Raw genomic sequence first — 19,191 nt, 5'->3', positions numbered from 1 at the left:
ACTTCGTGTGTAAACATACTGTATCTCTAGCGCGCTATGAAGTTTGACATTTTTATTGTTTAATATCTTGTGCATCCATTCAATATGGTTGGTGGAAAGTGTAAAGAAGAGGTGAGCCATTTCTTTTGAAATGAAAGTGGAATAAGAACGATTGTTGCGGTTGAGAAAATGGTTGGATCGCTTTTTTTTGCCCACTTTTTAACCACGGAGGAGGAAGTAGCCTAATTCTTGAAGCCCATCTTCCAAAAGTAAGTTAAACTCAACTTTATCTTCATAGAGCATATTATTTTATAAAATGTTCATTTTTTTAGTACAAAACAACACAGGTTACTTATACAAGCCTTAAACATACATATATCAACCTTAAACATAGAAAATATAGCACTGAAGCAACTAAAGACCAAATTCCACTTACGAACGATCGTCCGGATCGTCTCGTTCGTAAGTAGGGCAGCGTCTGTACACTGAATGGTAATTGAGTGCCTGAAAAGTGCTTTATAAGAACATTGATTTCATCAAAGAAAAAATTGTGAAAAATAAACTATGGATAGGCCAACTTTTAATGAGTTGTGTAAAAAGTGCTGATCCACCAAGTCGGTCTTTAGAAACGTTGTTCTAGACTCAATGCAGTGAACCTACAATTTTGCTACCATAGATTCCCTTGTTAATATATAATTTTAGACTGTAAACCTGATGTGTAAAGTGTTGAAAAACATGTATATACAAAATGTATAATGCAAGAAATGTCTTACAGACCTTTCTATATTACTGCTTGGCACATTCTCCATACCTTGGCAAGTGAGCGGACGATGCGGCTTTCCATGATTCCACGGAGGAAGATGAGGTCAATATCTTTGGCGAGCGAGCCAGTGGGCAGGTCTTTCAGGTTGTCCAGTACCTGCTGCATGGCTGAGAGGGTGAAAACCAATATTACATGAAGAATTTGGCTAATGGAAACCCTCTGAATAAAAGTGGGACAGTCAATCAATGAGGTGGTTCACATTCCCTAATATACTTGCACGCAAACACGCAGAGAAATTCTTACACTAACATATCTGTCGAAGTGCACACAGGAACACTGCTATTGTTAAACAAAAATAAATCTTACAAAATGCAGGAACTACTTAGTAGTTTCATAACAGTATGTGTACCAAAAGGATGACAACATATACAGTAACGGGAAGAAAAGCCGCCAGAAAAAATATTTGAGAAAGTAACCAAACAAATCCAACAGACAAAAATAGAAGGGCAATATGCAAGAAGCCCTCTGTAAACGGTGGCAGCAGCTTACCAGAGTCTGACTTTGCATTGGCCACAGTCATGTTGTGTGATCTTCTTTTTTTGATGGCAACAACAAAAAAAAAATTAAAATATCTCCTTTGAGTCAGATTCCGTCCAACGGCCCGCCTACAGAAATTGCAGGGCTAAAGAGGAGAAAAGGATAACTGTTTAGTGCCATCATGAAAAATGAAAGCAGATATATTTTCTGGCATGAATCACAACCGAGGAAAAGATAACAGTTAATATTATTGCACTCATGCTGATGGGAGAACAAGGAGTGGGAGTAAATGACAAATGATGACTCCTTTACTGGAAAATGTTTGCCAACACCAATAAAGAGTAACAACAAGGGCCCAAGAGGGAAGGTCAAGAGACACAAGCAAAGGAAAAATGAGAATTAAAAAATTTGCATTACCTCACCCACAAATTACGTTCAAATCATTTGTACGACACTCGAAACGGTGCCTTGAGTTTTCTACAGGCATCTGGAAGGAGAAATTCAAAAAGGGATTTCATACACATACAATAGCCATTAATACAGGTATTGTTACACTGCCGATTCTGCCAAAGCAAGTTAGAACACATAGCCAAGAAGAGATCTGCAGGTTCGAGAGCTTTCTCCATTCGGGCCCCAGTGCTGTGGAATGCTCTTCCCCCTGAGATTCGATCTGCAGCCCCAGTGGAACTGTTTAAATCTAGGCTTAATAAATAATGGTCTTTGGTTTGCAATAATCTGTGGTCTGTGCATCCCTTTGAGACTCTTTGTGATTAAGGGCTATACAACTAAACATGACTTGACTTAAATGCATTTCAAATTCTGATTCCAGAAAAAAAAATAAGAATAGTCATGGGAGAAATCAACCTTTTGAGCATCAAATATATTTTTTTCTCCTTAGCAATGACAAAAACACAAGAAAATAAACAGTTTTTATTGAAAATTCTGAAACTTTTTTTCAGACAATACACAAAATCAAAATAAAACAAATGTAGATTTGCAATAAACATGATTAAGAAAAAACAGGTTTATCGATTGATTTATTCGATACGCCAATTCACTCACCATTGAGTCTATCACAGGCTTTCAGCAGTTTGTGACTTAATGGATGTCACCCAAGAGTTTCTGGCTGCTATTTTTAACACCATACTACACTATTAACAGCAACATGATCAGCCTATGCAAAAAGCGCAATAACAGTTAATAAAAATGTAGTCTTCAAATCTTTCTTGACAATTCCTGGCTATGGAGAGGGAACTGACAATTGCAGTTTGTCTAATTATGCGATGCGGAAAGACATAGCTACACAAAATAACTATTTGGAACCTAGCAGCTTCCCCATTCCAAGGTAAAATGAGACGTTTATAAATGGGAAGTTAGGAGCAACGGTATCAAATGCTATGCTACACAACAGATGTGTGAACCCCCTTTGGGACAACAATCTACGACTGCTGCAAAACATAGATACATATGAGTTAGCGGCATGTAAATATTTAGAGCTAAGGCGGAATGGAAATGAACTGTGTATTATAGCCAAGAGGTTTATTAGATAATGTTCATGGCACAAAGTAACGACAACCATATACTGTATTATGACAGTGCTGAACATTTCAATTATATTTTTACTTCCCAAGTGTTATTTACATTTTTCATGAAATTTTACCGCCAAGACATTGACTGATTGAGATATTGCCGTCATTTTGGAAATGGAAAAAAATGCACAGCAGCCACATGAAAAATTAGGAATCAAGGACCATTCACTACTAAGGCATGGAGTAAGTAGTAACAATCCATTTCTGTGAAAAGGTTAGGGTTTTGAATGATTTCTGCTGCAAAAACATTGTCTTGTGCTTTGCTAAAACCATGTATGTAAGTTCTAACACATCTTAGAAAAGAGGTTTTCAAATGGGGAGATCGATTCAAATCAAATGGCTATGTGATTTAAGTGTGTACTCAAAATTTCAAAAAAATACTTCCGATTCAGTAAAGTAGATTTTTAAAACATGAATTGATTCAACATAAATCCTAAGTAATTCAAATCATAATTTTAAGAAAGTATTAATAATGTGCATGAAACAAACTTAAGGCTACACAGAAGATGGATTTCAGGTTACTCATCATGCCTTGCGCTGGTAATATTTTGCTGAGTTTAAGTAAATCCATTGCGGCTGATGCTGTACAATCACAGGTTCAACCTTTCCCTCGACAGCCACTTCGTTTTACTTCTCTGTTTTGACCTTTGGAATATCCAAATACTTTGTTGACATCAGTGTACAGCCTGTGTGTGGGCATAAGTTAACCCTCTTATTCGTACAGTCAAAAATCTTAGTTGACTTGAGGATATCTTTGTTTAATTGGCTCTAATGATTTACGTGCATCTGTCAGGCATCATAGAGTTGTAGTGACCTATGTGGAAACCCATTCATTCTTTTGTATTAAATCATTACCCAGCTGCTTATCTTCACTATGGATGCAGAGCTGCAGGAGCCTATCCCAGATGATTATAGACAGTGGACACCCTGGACTCGTTGCCAACTTATCCCAGGGCAACCATTCGCTCACACATTTATTCCTAGGGACAATTTTGACTCACCAATCGACCCGCCATGCATGTTTTTGGAACGTGGGAGGAAACCGAAGAGCCCGGAGAAAACATATCAGGAACGGGGAGAACATACAAACTCCACATAGTATCAGGGTATCTGAAATTGAACCCAGGACTACTGAACAGAGGGGTAGATGTGCTAAACAGTCAGTGAGCGTCTTTATTCTTTTTTTTTAAATGCAAGTCATTTTCTTCCAAAAAATATATTCGAAACATGTATTCAACCATATATTCATATAAATTAAGAAAATAACTCTTAAATTGGCAAATACGGCATATAATTTGCTAATTTTATGAAATATTTAAATAATATACAAACAACTTTGTCATCCAGGAAATTAAAAACAGTTAAAAGGACAATATGTGTTGTGTTGACCACTAGATGTCACTGTATTGTGTAATGCAACCTAAAACTAATGCTAAAAAGTACAAGGAAAAACAGACTAATCCGCATCATTGTTCATCTTTTTTGCCCAGCTCTTCGCGAGGTTTTTGGTTTTTCGAGTACCTGTAGATGGCGGACAATTATTACTAGGTGATACTCATGTTATGCAAAATAAATGCACATTTCTTGACCCAGAGACAAATAGATTCACGTTTATATCATAGTTCATGTGCTATATTTATTAGAGTATAACGTGCATTGTTATTCCCCCCTAAAAAAATACTCAAAGTTCAGGTGCGCGTAATCCATGAGTTTTACGGTACTACATGATTTTTGTGCAAATTTTTGAACCGTCAAAAAATATTGCTGACCACTACTAAAAATCATTGAATGCGACAGAAATCAAACCCAGGTCCCGACGATGAGAGCGCTGAATCCTTACCACGAGACTACCAGTGATATACAGTAGATTCCAAGTCATTATCACATTATTTGTATTCACGGTACCCGGAAAGATGGTAGGGAATGGAGAAAACCAAACGTCTTCCTGAAATACCGTATTTTCCGCACTATAAGGCGCACCGGGTAATAGGGCGCACCCCCAAAAAATAGTTTTTGGTCCTATATTTTACATACATAAGGCACACCGGATTATAAGGCACTACAATGGGAACGTCGACAAAACAGTCAGATAGTTCAGTCAAACTTATTACCACCTTAACTTTCCGAAAGCGTGCAAAGAAGTAAATACGTGTTTCAGACATGTACGGAAACAGTGTCTGTACGATGTCACCAATCACTCAAATGCATCGTTCCGAATATCATTCGGAAGGTTAAAGTCTTGGGATTCAAGAAATGCCAAACATTTCTTAGTTTCCATTTTATTTTTTACTGGCAACTGTGTGGACAGCAAAGTAAGAATTTTATCGTGCAGGGAAACGGGGTTCTTTACCGTGCATATGACAATAAACACTTTGAATTGAATTTAATTTAAAAATAGACTCATCACAGAAACATCAAGATCGTTCTAAAACAAGATACCGGGAAAATATAAAGCCGCATAGCTCACCCAAGTTCTCTTGCAGCCATCACGTTCAATAATGATACGTAACCATGGTCTTCTTACAACCGTGAGTTTAGTAAATCCAGGAGAGCAAAATAGTTACAAATACAGAATAGTAAAAAAATGTTTTCTCTATGCCGTAGTGCAACCCAACGTGTGATTCACATTCATCTTTTTCGGCCAATTGCAGGCTTTGTTTCGCCTTTTTAGCCTATGCGAGCCTGTAAATGATAAAACGGATCCACCCCCTTTACCTCCGAATAACTTTAGCCAATAGTGGCTGATTCAAATGATGATTGACACATTGGTTAGGAAATGAAACGCCGGTATATAAATCCCAGCATACACCGCAGACGACTTCGCCTTCGGGGGAAAATCGAGTCGGCGGTTGCTTGCCTTAGTTGCAAGACTTTGCGACTTAATATTGATCCATATATAAGGCGCACTGTATTATAAGGCGCATGGTCAGCTTTTGAAAAAAATAAAGGCTTTTAGGTGCGCCTTAGAGTGCGTAAAATACGGTATATAAATAAACGCAAAAGAGCTCCACAAGGAAAACAACCATTTGCTGTACCTGAGGATAAATCGGACATTGAAGGCACAAAAATTTTGAAGATGTAATGGTGTTTCCATAGTTTAGTTGTCAATAAATTATTTAAATAATTTCTGCACATATTCATCAACGTTTGTTATTACAAGGCTTAGTATGAGCTGAGAACAAAAATGTTATACATTAATAAATACAGTTTTTCGCAAATTTTTGAATTAATATCGTTTTGGTAAATTTTCTACCACTAGGAGCCACTAAAAACTACACACTGTCCCTTTAAAAATATGTTTCATACTGCCATGTTTTAAAGCGTTATTGACCGTATTGAATATCAGTCAACTTTGCTACTTTAACCCTTAAGAGCTGAATCCATACTTTCACCGGACATTTATTAGAAACAAAACTGTCCTTACTGCCGTTCAAGTGTAGACTTTGAGTACTCTAGGACGTGACAGTCTCATTTTGTAAATATTACCATCACGTTTGAGTTAGCCTCGCCACCATGTTAGCGCAGCTAGCACTCACTCACGTGCGCCTTCATGCGTTTATTCATCCTTCCCAAAGAGATAAAACATGTCGCGGTGAGTCAAAATGCACGACATTCATTTATAATTCAACAATTACAGAACATACGCGTAGGAATGTCATGACTAGCCGAATGGTATATGTTAGAGTAGTTTAACCGAAGGCATTCCGCTTGCTAGACTTAACTGAAAGCTAACAATGCGTTGCTAATGTGACTCGCGTCCGAAATTTAGACGCATGACATTATTACCTGCTTTCTTCACTGAAAACCAGCCACATTTCCCCGAGAAATTCCTCCAGATATATCCATTTCTGACGATTTAATACACGCCGGTTCGCTCTTAACGCTCAAGAGTGCGTTGTCTGCCAGCCAGGTTGCTACGCCCCCTCCCTTTCTTTCCCCCCTTCTTCCCTCAACTTGCACAAAATAAAAGCTCTGTGATCGGATATCTAATGTTGTTAAAAAACGGACAAACTACCCCTTACACATGTCCCTTTTCCTTCTTATTTTAATGTTGCATACTTATCAACCTCAGCCAATTACTCCAGAGATTGCAATTCTCCTTATCAAGCGATGATAAACCTTACAGACACACCGCGGCACCTATTTACTCACAGCAAGCTAGATAACGTAGGATATAAACAAAAGATAATTTTGGAAAACAAGTAAACTTAATAAACATCACAACCAAATATTTCAGCGTCTCTCTTAGTTCAATCCCCACTTCCAGTAAATTCAGTCTTCCTTATTTTTTCCTTTATGAAATGAAATGATCTGCATTTATATAGCGCTTTTCAAGTCAATGACTTCCCATAGCGCTTTACAATGTGCTCCACATTTCCCAATAGCAGCCTTGTATTGCAGCCTTGTAAGACGCTAACCTGTTTATTGGGGGTATTAGGGGTTCAGTGTCTTACCCAAGGACACTTCGACATGTAGCACGGACAGGCCGGGATTCGAACTAGGATCTCTTGATCCCAAGACGTGCGCTCTACCTCCTGAGCTACCGCTCCGGTAGTAGCTCCGGTTATCCTCAATAGGGTCGCGGGGGTGCTGGAGCCCATCTCAGGTTTCTCTATTGTGTTGGCGCTCTTTAGACTAATCTAGTATTGATTTTTGTAACTTGGAGATGGAATAGGAGCTTGCTCTGTGGCTAGGATCTTGGCTTAGCCTCTTGGCTAGAAGCAAGTGACTCGGCCTGTTGGTTTTAAAGTGTATCATGATCTGATTGATAATGGATAATGGACAATGAAAAATGGACAATAAACTTATAAACCCCACCCCCCAACCCCCTTCCCAGCCGTCATCGGGCAGTGGGTAGGGGACATCCTGAATTGGTTGCCAGCCAGTCGCACGGCACACAGAGACAGACAACTCACTCGCTCATTCACACCTAGGGACAATCTGGATCGGCCAATAACCTTGACACGCATGTGTTTGAAATGTGGTAGGAAACCAGAGTGCCCGGAGGAAACCCACGCAAGCACGGGAAGAACATGCAAACTCTGCACAGGAAGGCTTGCAACTTGAACAGAACCCATGAACTTAGAACTGTGCCGAAGACGCGCTAACCACTCAGCTGCCGTGCCAACCTGTCCCTTATTTTAAACTACACAATTTGAAATGATCAAAAAACATAAAATATGAGGAAAAGGCATAAGTTGATAGGTATGATGTTTAAACAATGGGGTCTTAAACTCACCGCCTGCCAGACGATATTTTGAGACCCCCGCCTTATTATGAAAGTTTAATGATAGTTTGGCTTGTAAGAATTTGATATTGATACTATCTCCATGCTAATCCGTTTGGCAGGGCTTGAAATTAAGACCAAAGATCGTCACCGCTGTTGAACTGAAGCTTAAAGGGACAATGGATGCGCTTTGTACGCAACCTTCGGTGAGTTTCATCCTTTAATTAGTTTGTAAACATAAACAGTGGCGTGCAGTCAGGGGAGGCAGGGGAGGCCGTGTCTCACCTGCCAGCATGGAAATATAAAATTGTAAATAAATTATGGTTATATTTCTTCTCATTTAACTTCACAATTTATGAATTGCCATTTTCCGAATTGCTGAATTTTCACATTATTTTCTGAATAGTATAAATACATTTGTATGTAACATATTACTGTGCATCTGCAGATGCAGTGAGGCACGCAATTCTCTTGCCTTATGCCAGAGGGCGATAGAGAGACCAGGGATTGGATTTGGTGCACACTTTGGCTCCATACATTAGATTTAGTAATAGTATTAGCAAGCTCACAGCAATAAAAGCCATTCATACTTTTTTTATATCGATTAAATCTCGTATTAAAAAGAAACAGAACAAACACTTTATAAGTCAAGACGATAAAATGTTTTTTTTTCAATGCTACAGTTTATATATTGCTTTTTTTTTGTTCTGCCAATCAAATGATGATTAATGATGTAGGTTTATTAATTGTAAATCCGGAAGTTAGCCGAGTTCAGAACAGTTCATTTTCAGACAGTTGAAGGTCGAATACTGGAATTAACACTTTTGATTTTGAAAAATAATACATTTGATTTATCATCTTTCATATGCAGTATTTTAAGTCTTAAGTGAGTTTTTTTCTTGGGGGGGAATCTGATGCCCTAGCTCAGGGGTCGGGAACGTTTCTGACCCAAAGAGCCATAAAAGCAAAGCCACACCATTTATTTTAGGATAAAAAACACCACACCCGCTCTTCAGACAAAAGGTAATTTTTCAAATCATTTTATTTCACTCTGTGATGTTAGATGAGTTGATAACAACTATGAAATGATAATTATGTCAGAGCCTGTGTCCCATACCACTTAAAAATTGTCTTCCTCCTGCAGTTACTTAAGAGTGTCGAGGCTCAATTTGGCTATCATTTTTGACCTATATAATCGTTTCAAAACAAGGTGCAAGCAAAGTCCCTCTGTAAAAACGTCACAAAATATTGCAAAAGGATACCAACAAATTTACCTGTAGTACAGACGTCGCTGGGCCAAGGGGAAAGAGTGAGCGCATGCTGTGTATAGCTCCGCCTATTCCTTCTGCTCACCCAATCAAATTGCCCTAGGTGCTTCTGGGTTTGTTTTGGGTTAAAGTTTGTTCTGTGGCTTTTTATCATAAAGTGTCTCAACAATGAACATAGTTTAACGAGCTTCTATGTAAAGGAATATTTAAATTTAAAGCCACAATGGGGCCTGTTGGTGTGACACCCTCACTAAGCTGTAGATAAAATTATGTTCTATACAGACTAGACCGAAGGTTTTATAAATAAGTAATGTCTCATTTTATCATGTGTGATAACCAGTTACACATGAAGCAATACTTTGATAAATTATACTTGTTCATATACTTATCTCTAGGCCATATGTACTCATGAAAAGAGACATAAATGGCTCGGGAGCCATAGGTTCTTGACTCCTGAGTGAATTGAGCCTAACCTATATATGTCATATTTTGAAACAGTGAAAAAAACATGTGTATTTAAATGTATATTTTCACATTTATTTACAGAAAATATAGTCATATAACAGTAGTTACACGATTTTCAAAAAATAAATACTGGAAGTCTGAGACTGTAGTTAGGCAGAGGATTCTTACATGTAACATAATGTGTACCACACAAATAGAATCACTGTCATGGGAAAAATGTGGAACATTTAAACACTCACGAACTTTACAAAAATTCAAGATAAAACAATAAAGATTCCTGGTCAAGAGTTAGCTTAGTTTTCTTTAACTACTATAAAATCAAAAGTTGCCTTAAGGTCAACATGCAAAGTAACCAAATGATGTGGGGTATTAGCGTCATAATAATATTCATAATAAATGTTAAACTGAATACACGAATGTTAATTCACAGCAATTGTAGATTTTTTTATTCCCGGTCCATACACAAAACAATCCGTGTGCTTTAGTACCGTATTTAACCGGTAGAGGGCAGTAGTTCGCAAGGGATGCAGAAGAACCAGAAGACGTGGACACAATCATTATTTGCATGTACCCGAAACAACAGTTCATGCAACAAGACGAACAATAAACCCCAAATGAAAGTTTGAAGAAACGCCAGCATCATCACCACATCGGCTGCTCATCATATCTAAGAGACAACAAAGACATAAGTCATTGAAATAGAATATAATTTGTTGTTGCACAATCAAATCCATTATATATTATTGATAGCACTACTATTCAGATGAATACAACCAAAAGGCGTAGTTTTGGCGTGAAGAAAGGGGACGTGTCCCCACCAAACAGTCGCTGTTTTGTCCCCATCAATATTATGTGATCAATTTTAAAAAGCACTTTTTCTGCATCAATCCCAAGACCAAATCTACACCTTTAATAAAAACACCAACACATCTGAAAAAGATACACCCAGAGACCAATTATTGGAGGTCCATTAATAATACAACATGTTTGAAAACAAGGGGTGTAAACTAATACAATGGAATCAAATGTAAAAACACACAACAAATAGATATTAAGAACTAAAGAAAATGCAATTATTCAAGTATTCAAGAAAATAAAGTCACTTGAATGATAAATATGACTTAATTTTAATGCGTTTTTTGAATATAGAGCACTATTTGTTTATGTCATGGTTGCCATGGCGCCCAATTGGCCCCGCCGTGTGGCGTCAGCTGCGGCTCATTGAGAGATTGGCTTTCCGTCTATTTAAGTTCAGAGCTCTCATTTTTCCTTTGTCAGTCCATCAACGAACTTCTGCCCCGCAAGACGTGGGTTCTGACTCGGTCCTGTTTTCCTGTTGGTATTTCCTGTCCGGTATTGTTCCCGTTGATTTTGTCCTGTTTGATATCGGTTTCCAGTTTCGTTCTCGTCTATTTTTGTCCTGTTTATTATTCTCTCCAGTTTCCGCTCCCGTCTAGTTTGTCCTGTTTAATTTCGATATCCGGTTTTATTATCAATCCTGTCTGTCCCGTCTTGTCCGGTATCGACCCCATCATTTCGATATCTGCTCGGGCAATTGGAATCTATCTTGTCGGTCTCTGGCTTCCTGTCTTTCCACGCCAGACCGCTGCCTAACGTGCATGACTCCCCATTTCCCGTAAAAAAAAAGGTTTGTGTGAGACCGTCACGCATTTGGGTCCTGATCCACTTCTGGTTCATGACAGTTTATTTAGTTATCTATTTAATATTCTTTTTTTAATGCCTGTATAAGGAGTCAAGTCTGAGATATATTTACATTTTCGAGAGATTTAAAATACACTGGATATCGTTCAACAAGTGTCTTTGTCTTTTTATATATCTGCCTCTATGCCGGCATTTTCCTTTAGGTTTTTTGTGTGATTTTGCCATAATCTTGTGTTATCATGAAATACTTTTCAATCTTGCAGTCAGCAAGTAAGGTCGCCACTACTTAAAATACGTACTGTGAAGAAAATTACCCAAAATCTGCAAAATATTGCGCATAGCTTATCAAAGGCACTGTGGGAGGTAATGTGATATTGAAAGCAAAACATTTCTACTCACAATAAACAGTACATTTAAAAAAATATTCACACCGTTTTTAAATGAGGCTAAAACATCAAATATATGTGTAACATAAAATAAAATCATTACCAAAAAAAAAAAAAAAAAAAAAAAAAGGGACTAAAATATAGATAGAAAATATAGAAGCAGATGAATGCTGTGTTGGATCATTTCATACCTGACGTAACTGGACCCAGGAATGGTTTCCGTGCTCTCTTTTAAGAACACATCTGAAAACATTGTGTCTGGAGAGTCTCGTTTTCCATACCTGAGCAAAAATAATAAAAGCCACCAGAAAAAAACAACAAGGAATCAATACCTCGCTGTCAATAGTAAGGATAATAACAAAGTCTCCATGTCACTAACCTCTGCCTTGTAATGAGGTTGATGTAGTGTCTGAGCGCAGAGTAGTATTTGGCCATCTCCTCAGGGGGTGCACCTACTTTGGGGCTGACCGGCTTGCGTGGATACCCGTGGATACCCGAGTGGATGCAAGCCAACAAGAAGACGACCGCCACAAGTGACATCCCTGCAGAGGATCCTGGATCAAAGACACAAAAACTTTACTGTCACAAGAAGCAGCATCCAAAGAACTGAAAAAGCAACCATCATCCAGAAGGACGTACGTTGTTGGAGAGTGAAAATTGTGCCGTAGAGTGACTTGTGACTCCGAGCTCTTCTGTCACACTCCCAGGGCTGGCAGGGTTTTATAAAGGGTGTGTCGCGTGGCGGAGGCGGGCACATTTCACTCATTTCAATAACCCTCCCGAGAAACATCAACAGCCTCGTTCAATTAGCAATCGCCACCGATGACACAGATGTCAAGGTTTGGTGACGAAATTCGTGCGTAAGACCCCAAATTGAGCAGACCAGCTCCATGTTCTCACATCTTGCATCATTTCACTTGTGAATCACAGTTACGGTCAGGGTTGGGTAGGGTTACTTTAACTTGATTACTTTCAATTACTTTTGGATTACTCCCAATACCAAATATGCTAATAAAAGACAAAAGAAACTAAATATGAATAAAATGACTACATTTTGTGCAGGCTTGGGGAGTAACGGAATACATGGAACGGCAAAAACGATGTTGGCAAGCTGTTTGGATTTAATTTCATTTTGTTTCTGTCGCATTTTATGTTAGTTTTGCCGGAGTTCAAAGAGGTCAAAGCCAGGAGAGAAAGCTTACCACGTGTTGTGAGTCATCATTTGATTCATATTTAGTTTCTTTTGTCTTTTATTAGCATATTTGGTATTGGAGTAATCCAAAAGTAATTGAAAGTAATCAAGTTAAAGTAACCCTACCCAACCCTGGTTACAGTATGTGAATAGTTCATTTTATGCTCAGAATGTCATTATTCTTTTGCAAAATCAAACAGCCTCATTACGATGCATTGTTTTGCTCATTTTGATTTTACACAGTACAGAAGTGAATCTGAAACCAACAACGGAGTACTTTTTATATATTAAAACGTGTCACCACATGTATATTGATAATTATTGTCAAGACCAGAACCCACTTTCGTAACGTTTCTCACAAGTTTTATTAAAGGAAAGAGGAAGGGCTGCGCCCACGATCCGGAGTTCGCTAGGCGCGGGAAGCAGGTCGCTCTGAACGCGGAACTGGGACTTCCGTGGCGAGCGATGGCGGTGTCGGGAACGGAAAAATGGGTCAGTGGCTGGGACAGGAGAGCAAAACGTGGTCGAGGTTGGAAGCGAGTCGCAAGCCAGGAAAGGAGAGCAGACATGGTCGAGGACAAAAAAGGTCGCAAGCCGGGACGGGAGAGTAGACGTGATCAGGATCAAAAACGGGTCGAAGCCAGGGGACAGACAGGAGCAAAAAACAGGTTGGAGTCAGGGTCAACTGGATTCGTCTTGATCCTTTTCTTGATTCATTTGTTAATTCTTGTTCCTTTACGGTTTTCTCAACTTTTCATTTTTGAGATTTCATGATTTTTCTCACAAACACATGTTTTTTGGGACAAATTCAAAGTATTGCGACTTCAACATGGTTAAAGAGTATCATTCCATGCTAGTATAGGCGCAGCCGCGAGCGGCAGCCTTTCCAGCAGCTCCGTGTTAGTTCGCTCTTTTTGTGATTTATTGTTTTTATTGTCTGCTTCTATCTTAGGTGTTTTTCGTCCCTTTTGACAACTACACTTTGGATTACTTTTTATCCTATGGTTATGGGTTTTAACGCACAAAAATATGTTTAGGAATCAACTCCTTGCCCTGTGGAATTCTCATGCCGCCGTGATGAGAGGGCCCTATCGTGGCTGCAGAGCCGGAGCTAAGGTGAAGGCTAAGCGACAAGCGGCGATATAAGTCTTTGGTATTGTCCGTAATCATGGGAAATGGGAACTCTCTACCAAATAAGACCGACGAACTGGCTGTGCTGGTGGGAAAACATCAAAGTGAACAGGGAGTTCAGTTTGCTGTGTTTTACGGAAACGTGGCTCACGTCTAGCATCCCGGACGCTATCGTGGAGCTACCCGGCTTCAGCGCTGTTGGGGCAGACAGAGACACAAAAGCTTGTGGGAAGCGGAGATTAGGCGGACTCGCTATCTACGTGGACACGAGGTGGTGTAACCCGGGGCACAAAGATTTCCATCTGCTGCAGGGACGTCGAACTTTTGGCCTAGCGTGTGACGCCATCCACTGCGCTGTTGCTAAACTACAAACACAGCACCCCGAGGCCATCCTGTTAATAATCAACACAAGGATACTGCTGGATGTGTGAATTTCCCTACGGGGATGAATAAAGTATCTATCTATCTATCTATCTAATACATCACACTACTAGAAGAAAAAATGGCGCAGTCATTTTTAGTCTCTGTAGTTTGTATTCTTTCTTCTGCTTCGTAGCGAGTGTTTACAGCAACATCTAGTAGTCAAATATTACAGTGTCCCTCAAAAGCTTGCTAAGTCTTTACTCTGCAATAAACTGATGTTTTAGCCTCCACAGTAAAATGCAATATATAAGATATAACACTGAAAACTGGTGATTTCCTAAAGGATAATCACCCCATGAATAAATGAGAAGGACAGCAATTTGACCGAAACTCATACATCAGAAATCTTCATAAAAAACCTTTTAACAGACTTATGATCGTATTACTACGCGCGCATACATTTGCGTTCAAACAGGAACACCGACAATTAATATTCTGCCACTCGTTAATGACGACCGAGGGATCGTGTTGACGTCAACAGAGGCATTGCATAGTGCTGTCCAAATACTTTTGATGCTGACTGCACCGTACAATAGAAAATGTGGCTATCCTGTGGGCTAAGTGCATTAGCGGCCAGCGCAGGGACTCCACATGTGCGCCCGAGGATCGATAGCTTTTGAAATTCATCCAAGCAAATGTTGTGTTTTACAGCGAGATCAGCCCCCGAGAAGCCAGCGTCCATTAAGACATTAAACTTAAATGAATTGCACAAACACTCGCAGGCTGGCGCACAATGGATTTCAATTTGCAGCCTTTAAATATTGAAGAAGAAAATGAATGGGGAGACTCCATCATTGTGTTAAATGTTGACAAGAAAGTAGAGGACGGGTTTTTTTCCCCCTCCTACTGTGATAGTGTAGCGTTTATAATGATATGCACTCACATTAAGTAGAAATGTGATTGCTCTCTGCTCTGTTAGGGAAAAGTCTGTGTTTAAAAGCAAATAGCACGATTAATCTGAGGTCATATCTCAACGGGATGTTAAATTATGTAAATCAGAGAAGGGAGCGCATTCAAATAAGCTATGCTATATTTCAACGAGTTGTAAGCAGGGGCAAAAAAAAAAGGAGTTAGCAAAAGGAGAGCACATTGCTCCAAAATGGTCAGTACTCAAATGTTTGAGGTGAAGGTAATGGAGGTCTCGAAAGCTTTCAGACCTCAAATGACGGGACCACTTTGACACACTTTGTGAGAATGAGAAGAGAATTAAGGTGGATCGGTTCTGAGGGGGAAAGACCTCAGCAGGATATGTGCAAAACAACTTTCAAACATTTCTAGATTTTATTCGAAAACATACGTGTTTTGCTATTTGGATAACCCATTTAATAGGTGATTAAAATGTTACATTAATGGGCAAACACCCTGGAAATGTGACACCATGATAACATGAATTTGTCAGGACCAGAACGGAGACAGGACCCAATTGTGTTACGTTTCTCACAAGTTTTATTAAAGGAAAGAGGAAGGGCTGCGCCCACGATCTGGCGTTCGCTAGGCGCGGGAAGCAAATCGCTCTTGTACTCGGATTGTGATCCGAACACGGAAGTGGATCGTCCGTAGCGAGCGATGGCGGTGTCAAGGACGGAAAAACAGGCTGATAGCTGGGACAGGAGAGCAAAACCGTGGTCGGGGTCAAAAACGGGTCGTAACCGGAGACAGACGGGAGCAAAAACGGGACAGGTGGGAGTCAGGGTCGAAAAAGGCTTGCCTAGTATACACGGAGGTTCGCATGCGGACTGACAACAGGGGATTGACAGGACTGAGTTCAAATAGTGACAGGGAGCCAATCAGAACCTGCGGCGGTTGGCTTCATCATTGTAATCGGATTACTAGCAAACACCATGTATACGTGGGTTTTTATTTGTCACCAGTCAGGGAAACGATTTATTGGATTATTCCAAGTCATGTTTAGAACTGCACAGGCCACCATAAAAGATCCTATGATCTGAAACCTACATGAGGGCAAGAAACGACAAAATAATCTCAGCATGAGGAAAATGAAGAAACTTTGAGAAGGGGCAGGACAGGAGACAGAACTCTGATCCCAAATGGACTATTCTCTACATGGAGTCTACAATGGTTCTCAACTGGTGTTATTTGAGGACCAACCATCTCACCTAAATTAAAAGCCTCAACCTAAATCAAGAAAAAATGTAATGATTTTTACCTTCATTTTTCTTTCTTTTTACTAGTTCTTCTATTTTTTCTTGTTTTTTGTTTTTCTTATTCTCTTTTTTCACTTTTTTTCCTTCCTTCTTTTTTTCTTTTTTTCCTTTTTGTTTTCTGAGATGGGGTGATTAGTGTGCTTTTTTTAACTCTTTTTTCTTTTTCTTTTTTATTCTTCTTTAATTTCTCCCTCATTTTCTTCATTTTCTGTTATTTTTTTGTCTTCCTTTTCTTTTTTCTTTTTTTTTCTCTGTAAAAGGTTGGGCAAAAAAAATGAGGAGAAATCATGCTTTCTGGTCACTTTTGGAGTCCCCGTAGTATTTATTCTTCCTTGTCCTTTTTTAGCACTCATTTTCAGTTGCACTATGCAATACAGCGACCTCAAGTGGTCAAATAATACGCAATCTATATTTGTAATGGAATCTGTAACGCTTCACTTCAGTAACTTTCTTTTTAATATAATAAAATCCGTATGTCATATATTCTCCAATGCGTTGGGCTATGCTCAAAAATCGTAAACCAACTTTTCAGGTTATTTTCTGTTGTCTAAAATGGCAGGTGTCAGATTACATTTGCAGGGCATTATTACCATTTACTTTCAAGTAATGTCATTGACCCTATTTCTTTGCATCATTTTGCCAAAGCAAATACCTACGACCCATTGAAAACAGGTCCGCGACCCACCTTTGGGTCCTGACCCACCAGTTGAGAACATCTGCTCTACGACATGCAGTTAAATAACTAAGTATGTCAAAAAAGAATCCTCTCTGCTGCTTAGGAGCACCTCGTTGTCTTCCAAGGAGAATATGTGCATGTTGAAGGAGTTGGGGCAGGGTTGGGTAGGGTTACTTTAACTTGATTACTTTCAATTACTTTTGGATTTCTCCAATACCAAATATGCTAATAAAAGACAAAAGAAACTAAATATGAATAAAATGACTCAATTTTGTGCAGGCTTGGGGAGTTACAGAATACATGGAACGGCAAAAATGATGTTGGCAAGCTGTTTGGATTTATTTTCATTTCGTTTCTGTCGCATTTTACGTTAGTTTTGCCGGAGATCAAAGAGACCAAAGCCAGGAGAGAAAGCTTACCACGTGTTGTGAGTCATCATTTTATTCATATTTAGTTTCCTTTGTCTTTTATTTTGCATATTTGGTATTGGAGTAATCCAAAAGTAATTGAAAGTAATCCAGTTAAAGTAACCCTACGCAACCCTGAGTTGGGAGCATCGGTTTTCACACGTCACGGTATTGGTATTTGATTGACAGTTGAGTGGGACGGGGATTAGTTGCATTTTACTGGCACTTGCCGTGTTTGACAGCAGATAAAAGCTTTCCTTTTTCTTAATTTTGAAACCGACACTCGCCGGCCACTTTATTAGGTACACCCATCTAACAACCCGTTAACACCTAATTTCTAAACAGCCAATCACATGGCGGCAACTCAGTGCATTTAGGCATGTAGACATGGTCAAGAAAACCGAGCATCGGTATGGGGAAGAAAGGTGATTTGAGGGGCTTTGAACGTGGCATGGTTGTTGGCGCCAGAAAGGCTAGTCTGTGTATCTCAGTAACTGCTTATCTACTGAGATTTTCACGCACAACCATCTCTAAGGTTTAGAGAATGGACTGAAAAAGAACAAAATATCTAGTGAGATGTATTTCTGTGGGCGGAAATGCCTTGTTGATGCTAGAGGTCTGAGGAGAATGGCCCGAGTGGTTCAAGCTGATAAAAAGGCAATAATGCCTCAAATAACCACCTGTTATAACCAAGGTAGGCAGAAGAGCATCTCTAAATGCACAGTATGTCAAACTTGGAGGCAGATGCAGAGATTATAATTCATGCGTTTGTTACCTCCCGTCTCGATTACTGTAATGCACTACTCTCCGGCAATGTTCCCTGTAATTTTCCACAGGTCTGAGCGTTCACACAAAGTCGGTGAGCAACGCTTGAAACAACAGCGAGCAAAGGCAATCCCAAGTGTGGCAGCTAAATCATTATCAAACATGTCCAAAACTTGACATTGTCAGGATTACCTAAATGGAGCCACCTGGGGTAATCATCTGACGCGCTGGAATGCGCTCCCTGATTGGTTTATGTTCCCTTTTTAAGAACGCTACGCGGAGACCTCTTCGTCGGAGGATTACTTCTGTACCCCGTAAGACTCTCCCGATTACATGTGCCTTCTTGTTTACCTGATTCTGCCTGCCTGCCTCCGATCCGACCTGCCTCCGATTCGACCTGCTTTCGTCCCACGCTACGATCTTCTCTTCAGTCCTGGTAAACTCGACCTGCCTTCGTCCCACGCTACGATTGATCACGTCTCCCGCTAACCCTTACGCTTCCCCAAATAAAGAACTGTACGAACGCTCTGGGGTCTCCTGCTCTGTTCTGGTCTTC

The 19,191-nt window shown here is 39.6% G+C and overlaps 2 protein-coding genes and 1 long non-coding RNA gene across 4 annotated transcripts in view; 1 reads left to right on the top strand and 2 right to left on the bottom strand.

Moving 5' to 3' along the window:
- pals2a (protein associated with LIN7 2, MAGUK p55 family member a) overlaps nt 1-6,820 on the bottom strand; it is a 22,209-nt gene extending 15,389 nt beyond the window's left edge. The window contains exons 1-4 of the mRNA XM_088327294.1: nt 6,655-6,820; nt 1,697-1,766; nt 1,292-1,424; nt 791-909 (exon numbers count right to left, since the gene is read on the bottom strand). Of these exons, the coding sequence (XP_088183420.1) occupies nt 791-909; nt 1,292-1,322 (150 nt within the window). The 5' untranslated portion in view covers nt 1,323-1,424; nt 1,697-1,766; nt 6,655-6,820. The remainder of the gene's footprint in view (nt 1-790; nt 910-1,291; nt 1,425-1,696; nt 1,767-6,654) is intronic.
- LOC148372708 (uncharacterized) lies at nt 6,228-19,191 on the top strand. Of its 2 annotated transcripts, none has more exons than XR_015849556.1 (3): nt 6,228-6,460; nt 8,218-8,301; nt 18,904-19,191. It is a non-coding gene; the product is annotated as an uncharacterized LOC148372708 (long non-coding RNA). The 2 variants fall into 2 exon arrangements; XR_015849557.1 differs by lacking the exon at nt 18,904-19,191 and adding an exon at nt 14,106-14,141.
- LOC148372709 (peptide YY-like) lies at nt 9,976-12,605 on the bottom strand. The gene is made up of 4 exons (XM_088327293.1): nt 12,516-12,605; nt 12,256-12,430; nt 12,068-12,157; nt 9,976-10,495 (listed from the first exon to the last, which is right to left on the bottom strand). The coding sequence occupies exons 2-4, from the start codon at nt 12,414-12,416 to the stop codon at nt 10,471-10,473; spliced, it is 276 nt and encodes a 91-aa protein (XP_088183419.1). The 5' UTR covers nt 12,417-12,430; nt 12,516-12,605; the 3' UTR covers nt 9,976-10,470.

This window comes from Urocampus carinirostris, chromosome 2 (genome assembly GCF_059441175.1).
Source record: "Urocampus carinirostris isolate Australia breed hairy pipefish chromosome 2, RoL_Ucar_1.0, whole genome shotgun sequence".
Classification (NCBI taxonomy): domain Eukaryota; kingdom Metazoa; phylum Chordata; class Actinopteri; order Syngnathiformes; family Syngnathidae; genus Urocampus; species Urocampus carinirostris.
This window is presented reverse-complemented; position numbering and strand designations above follow the sequence as displayed.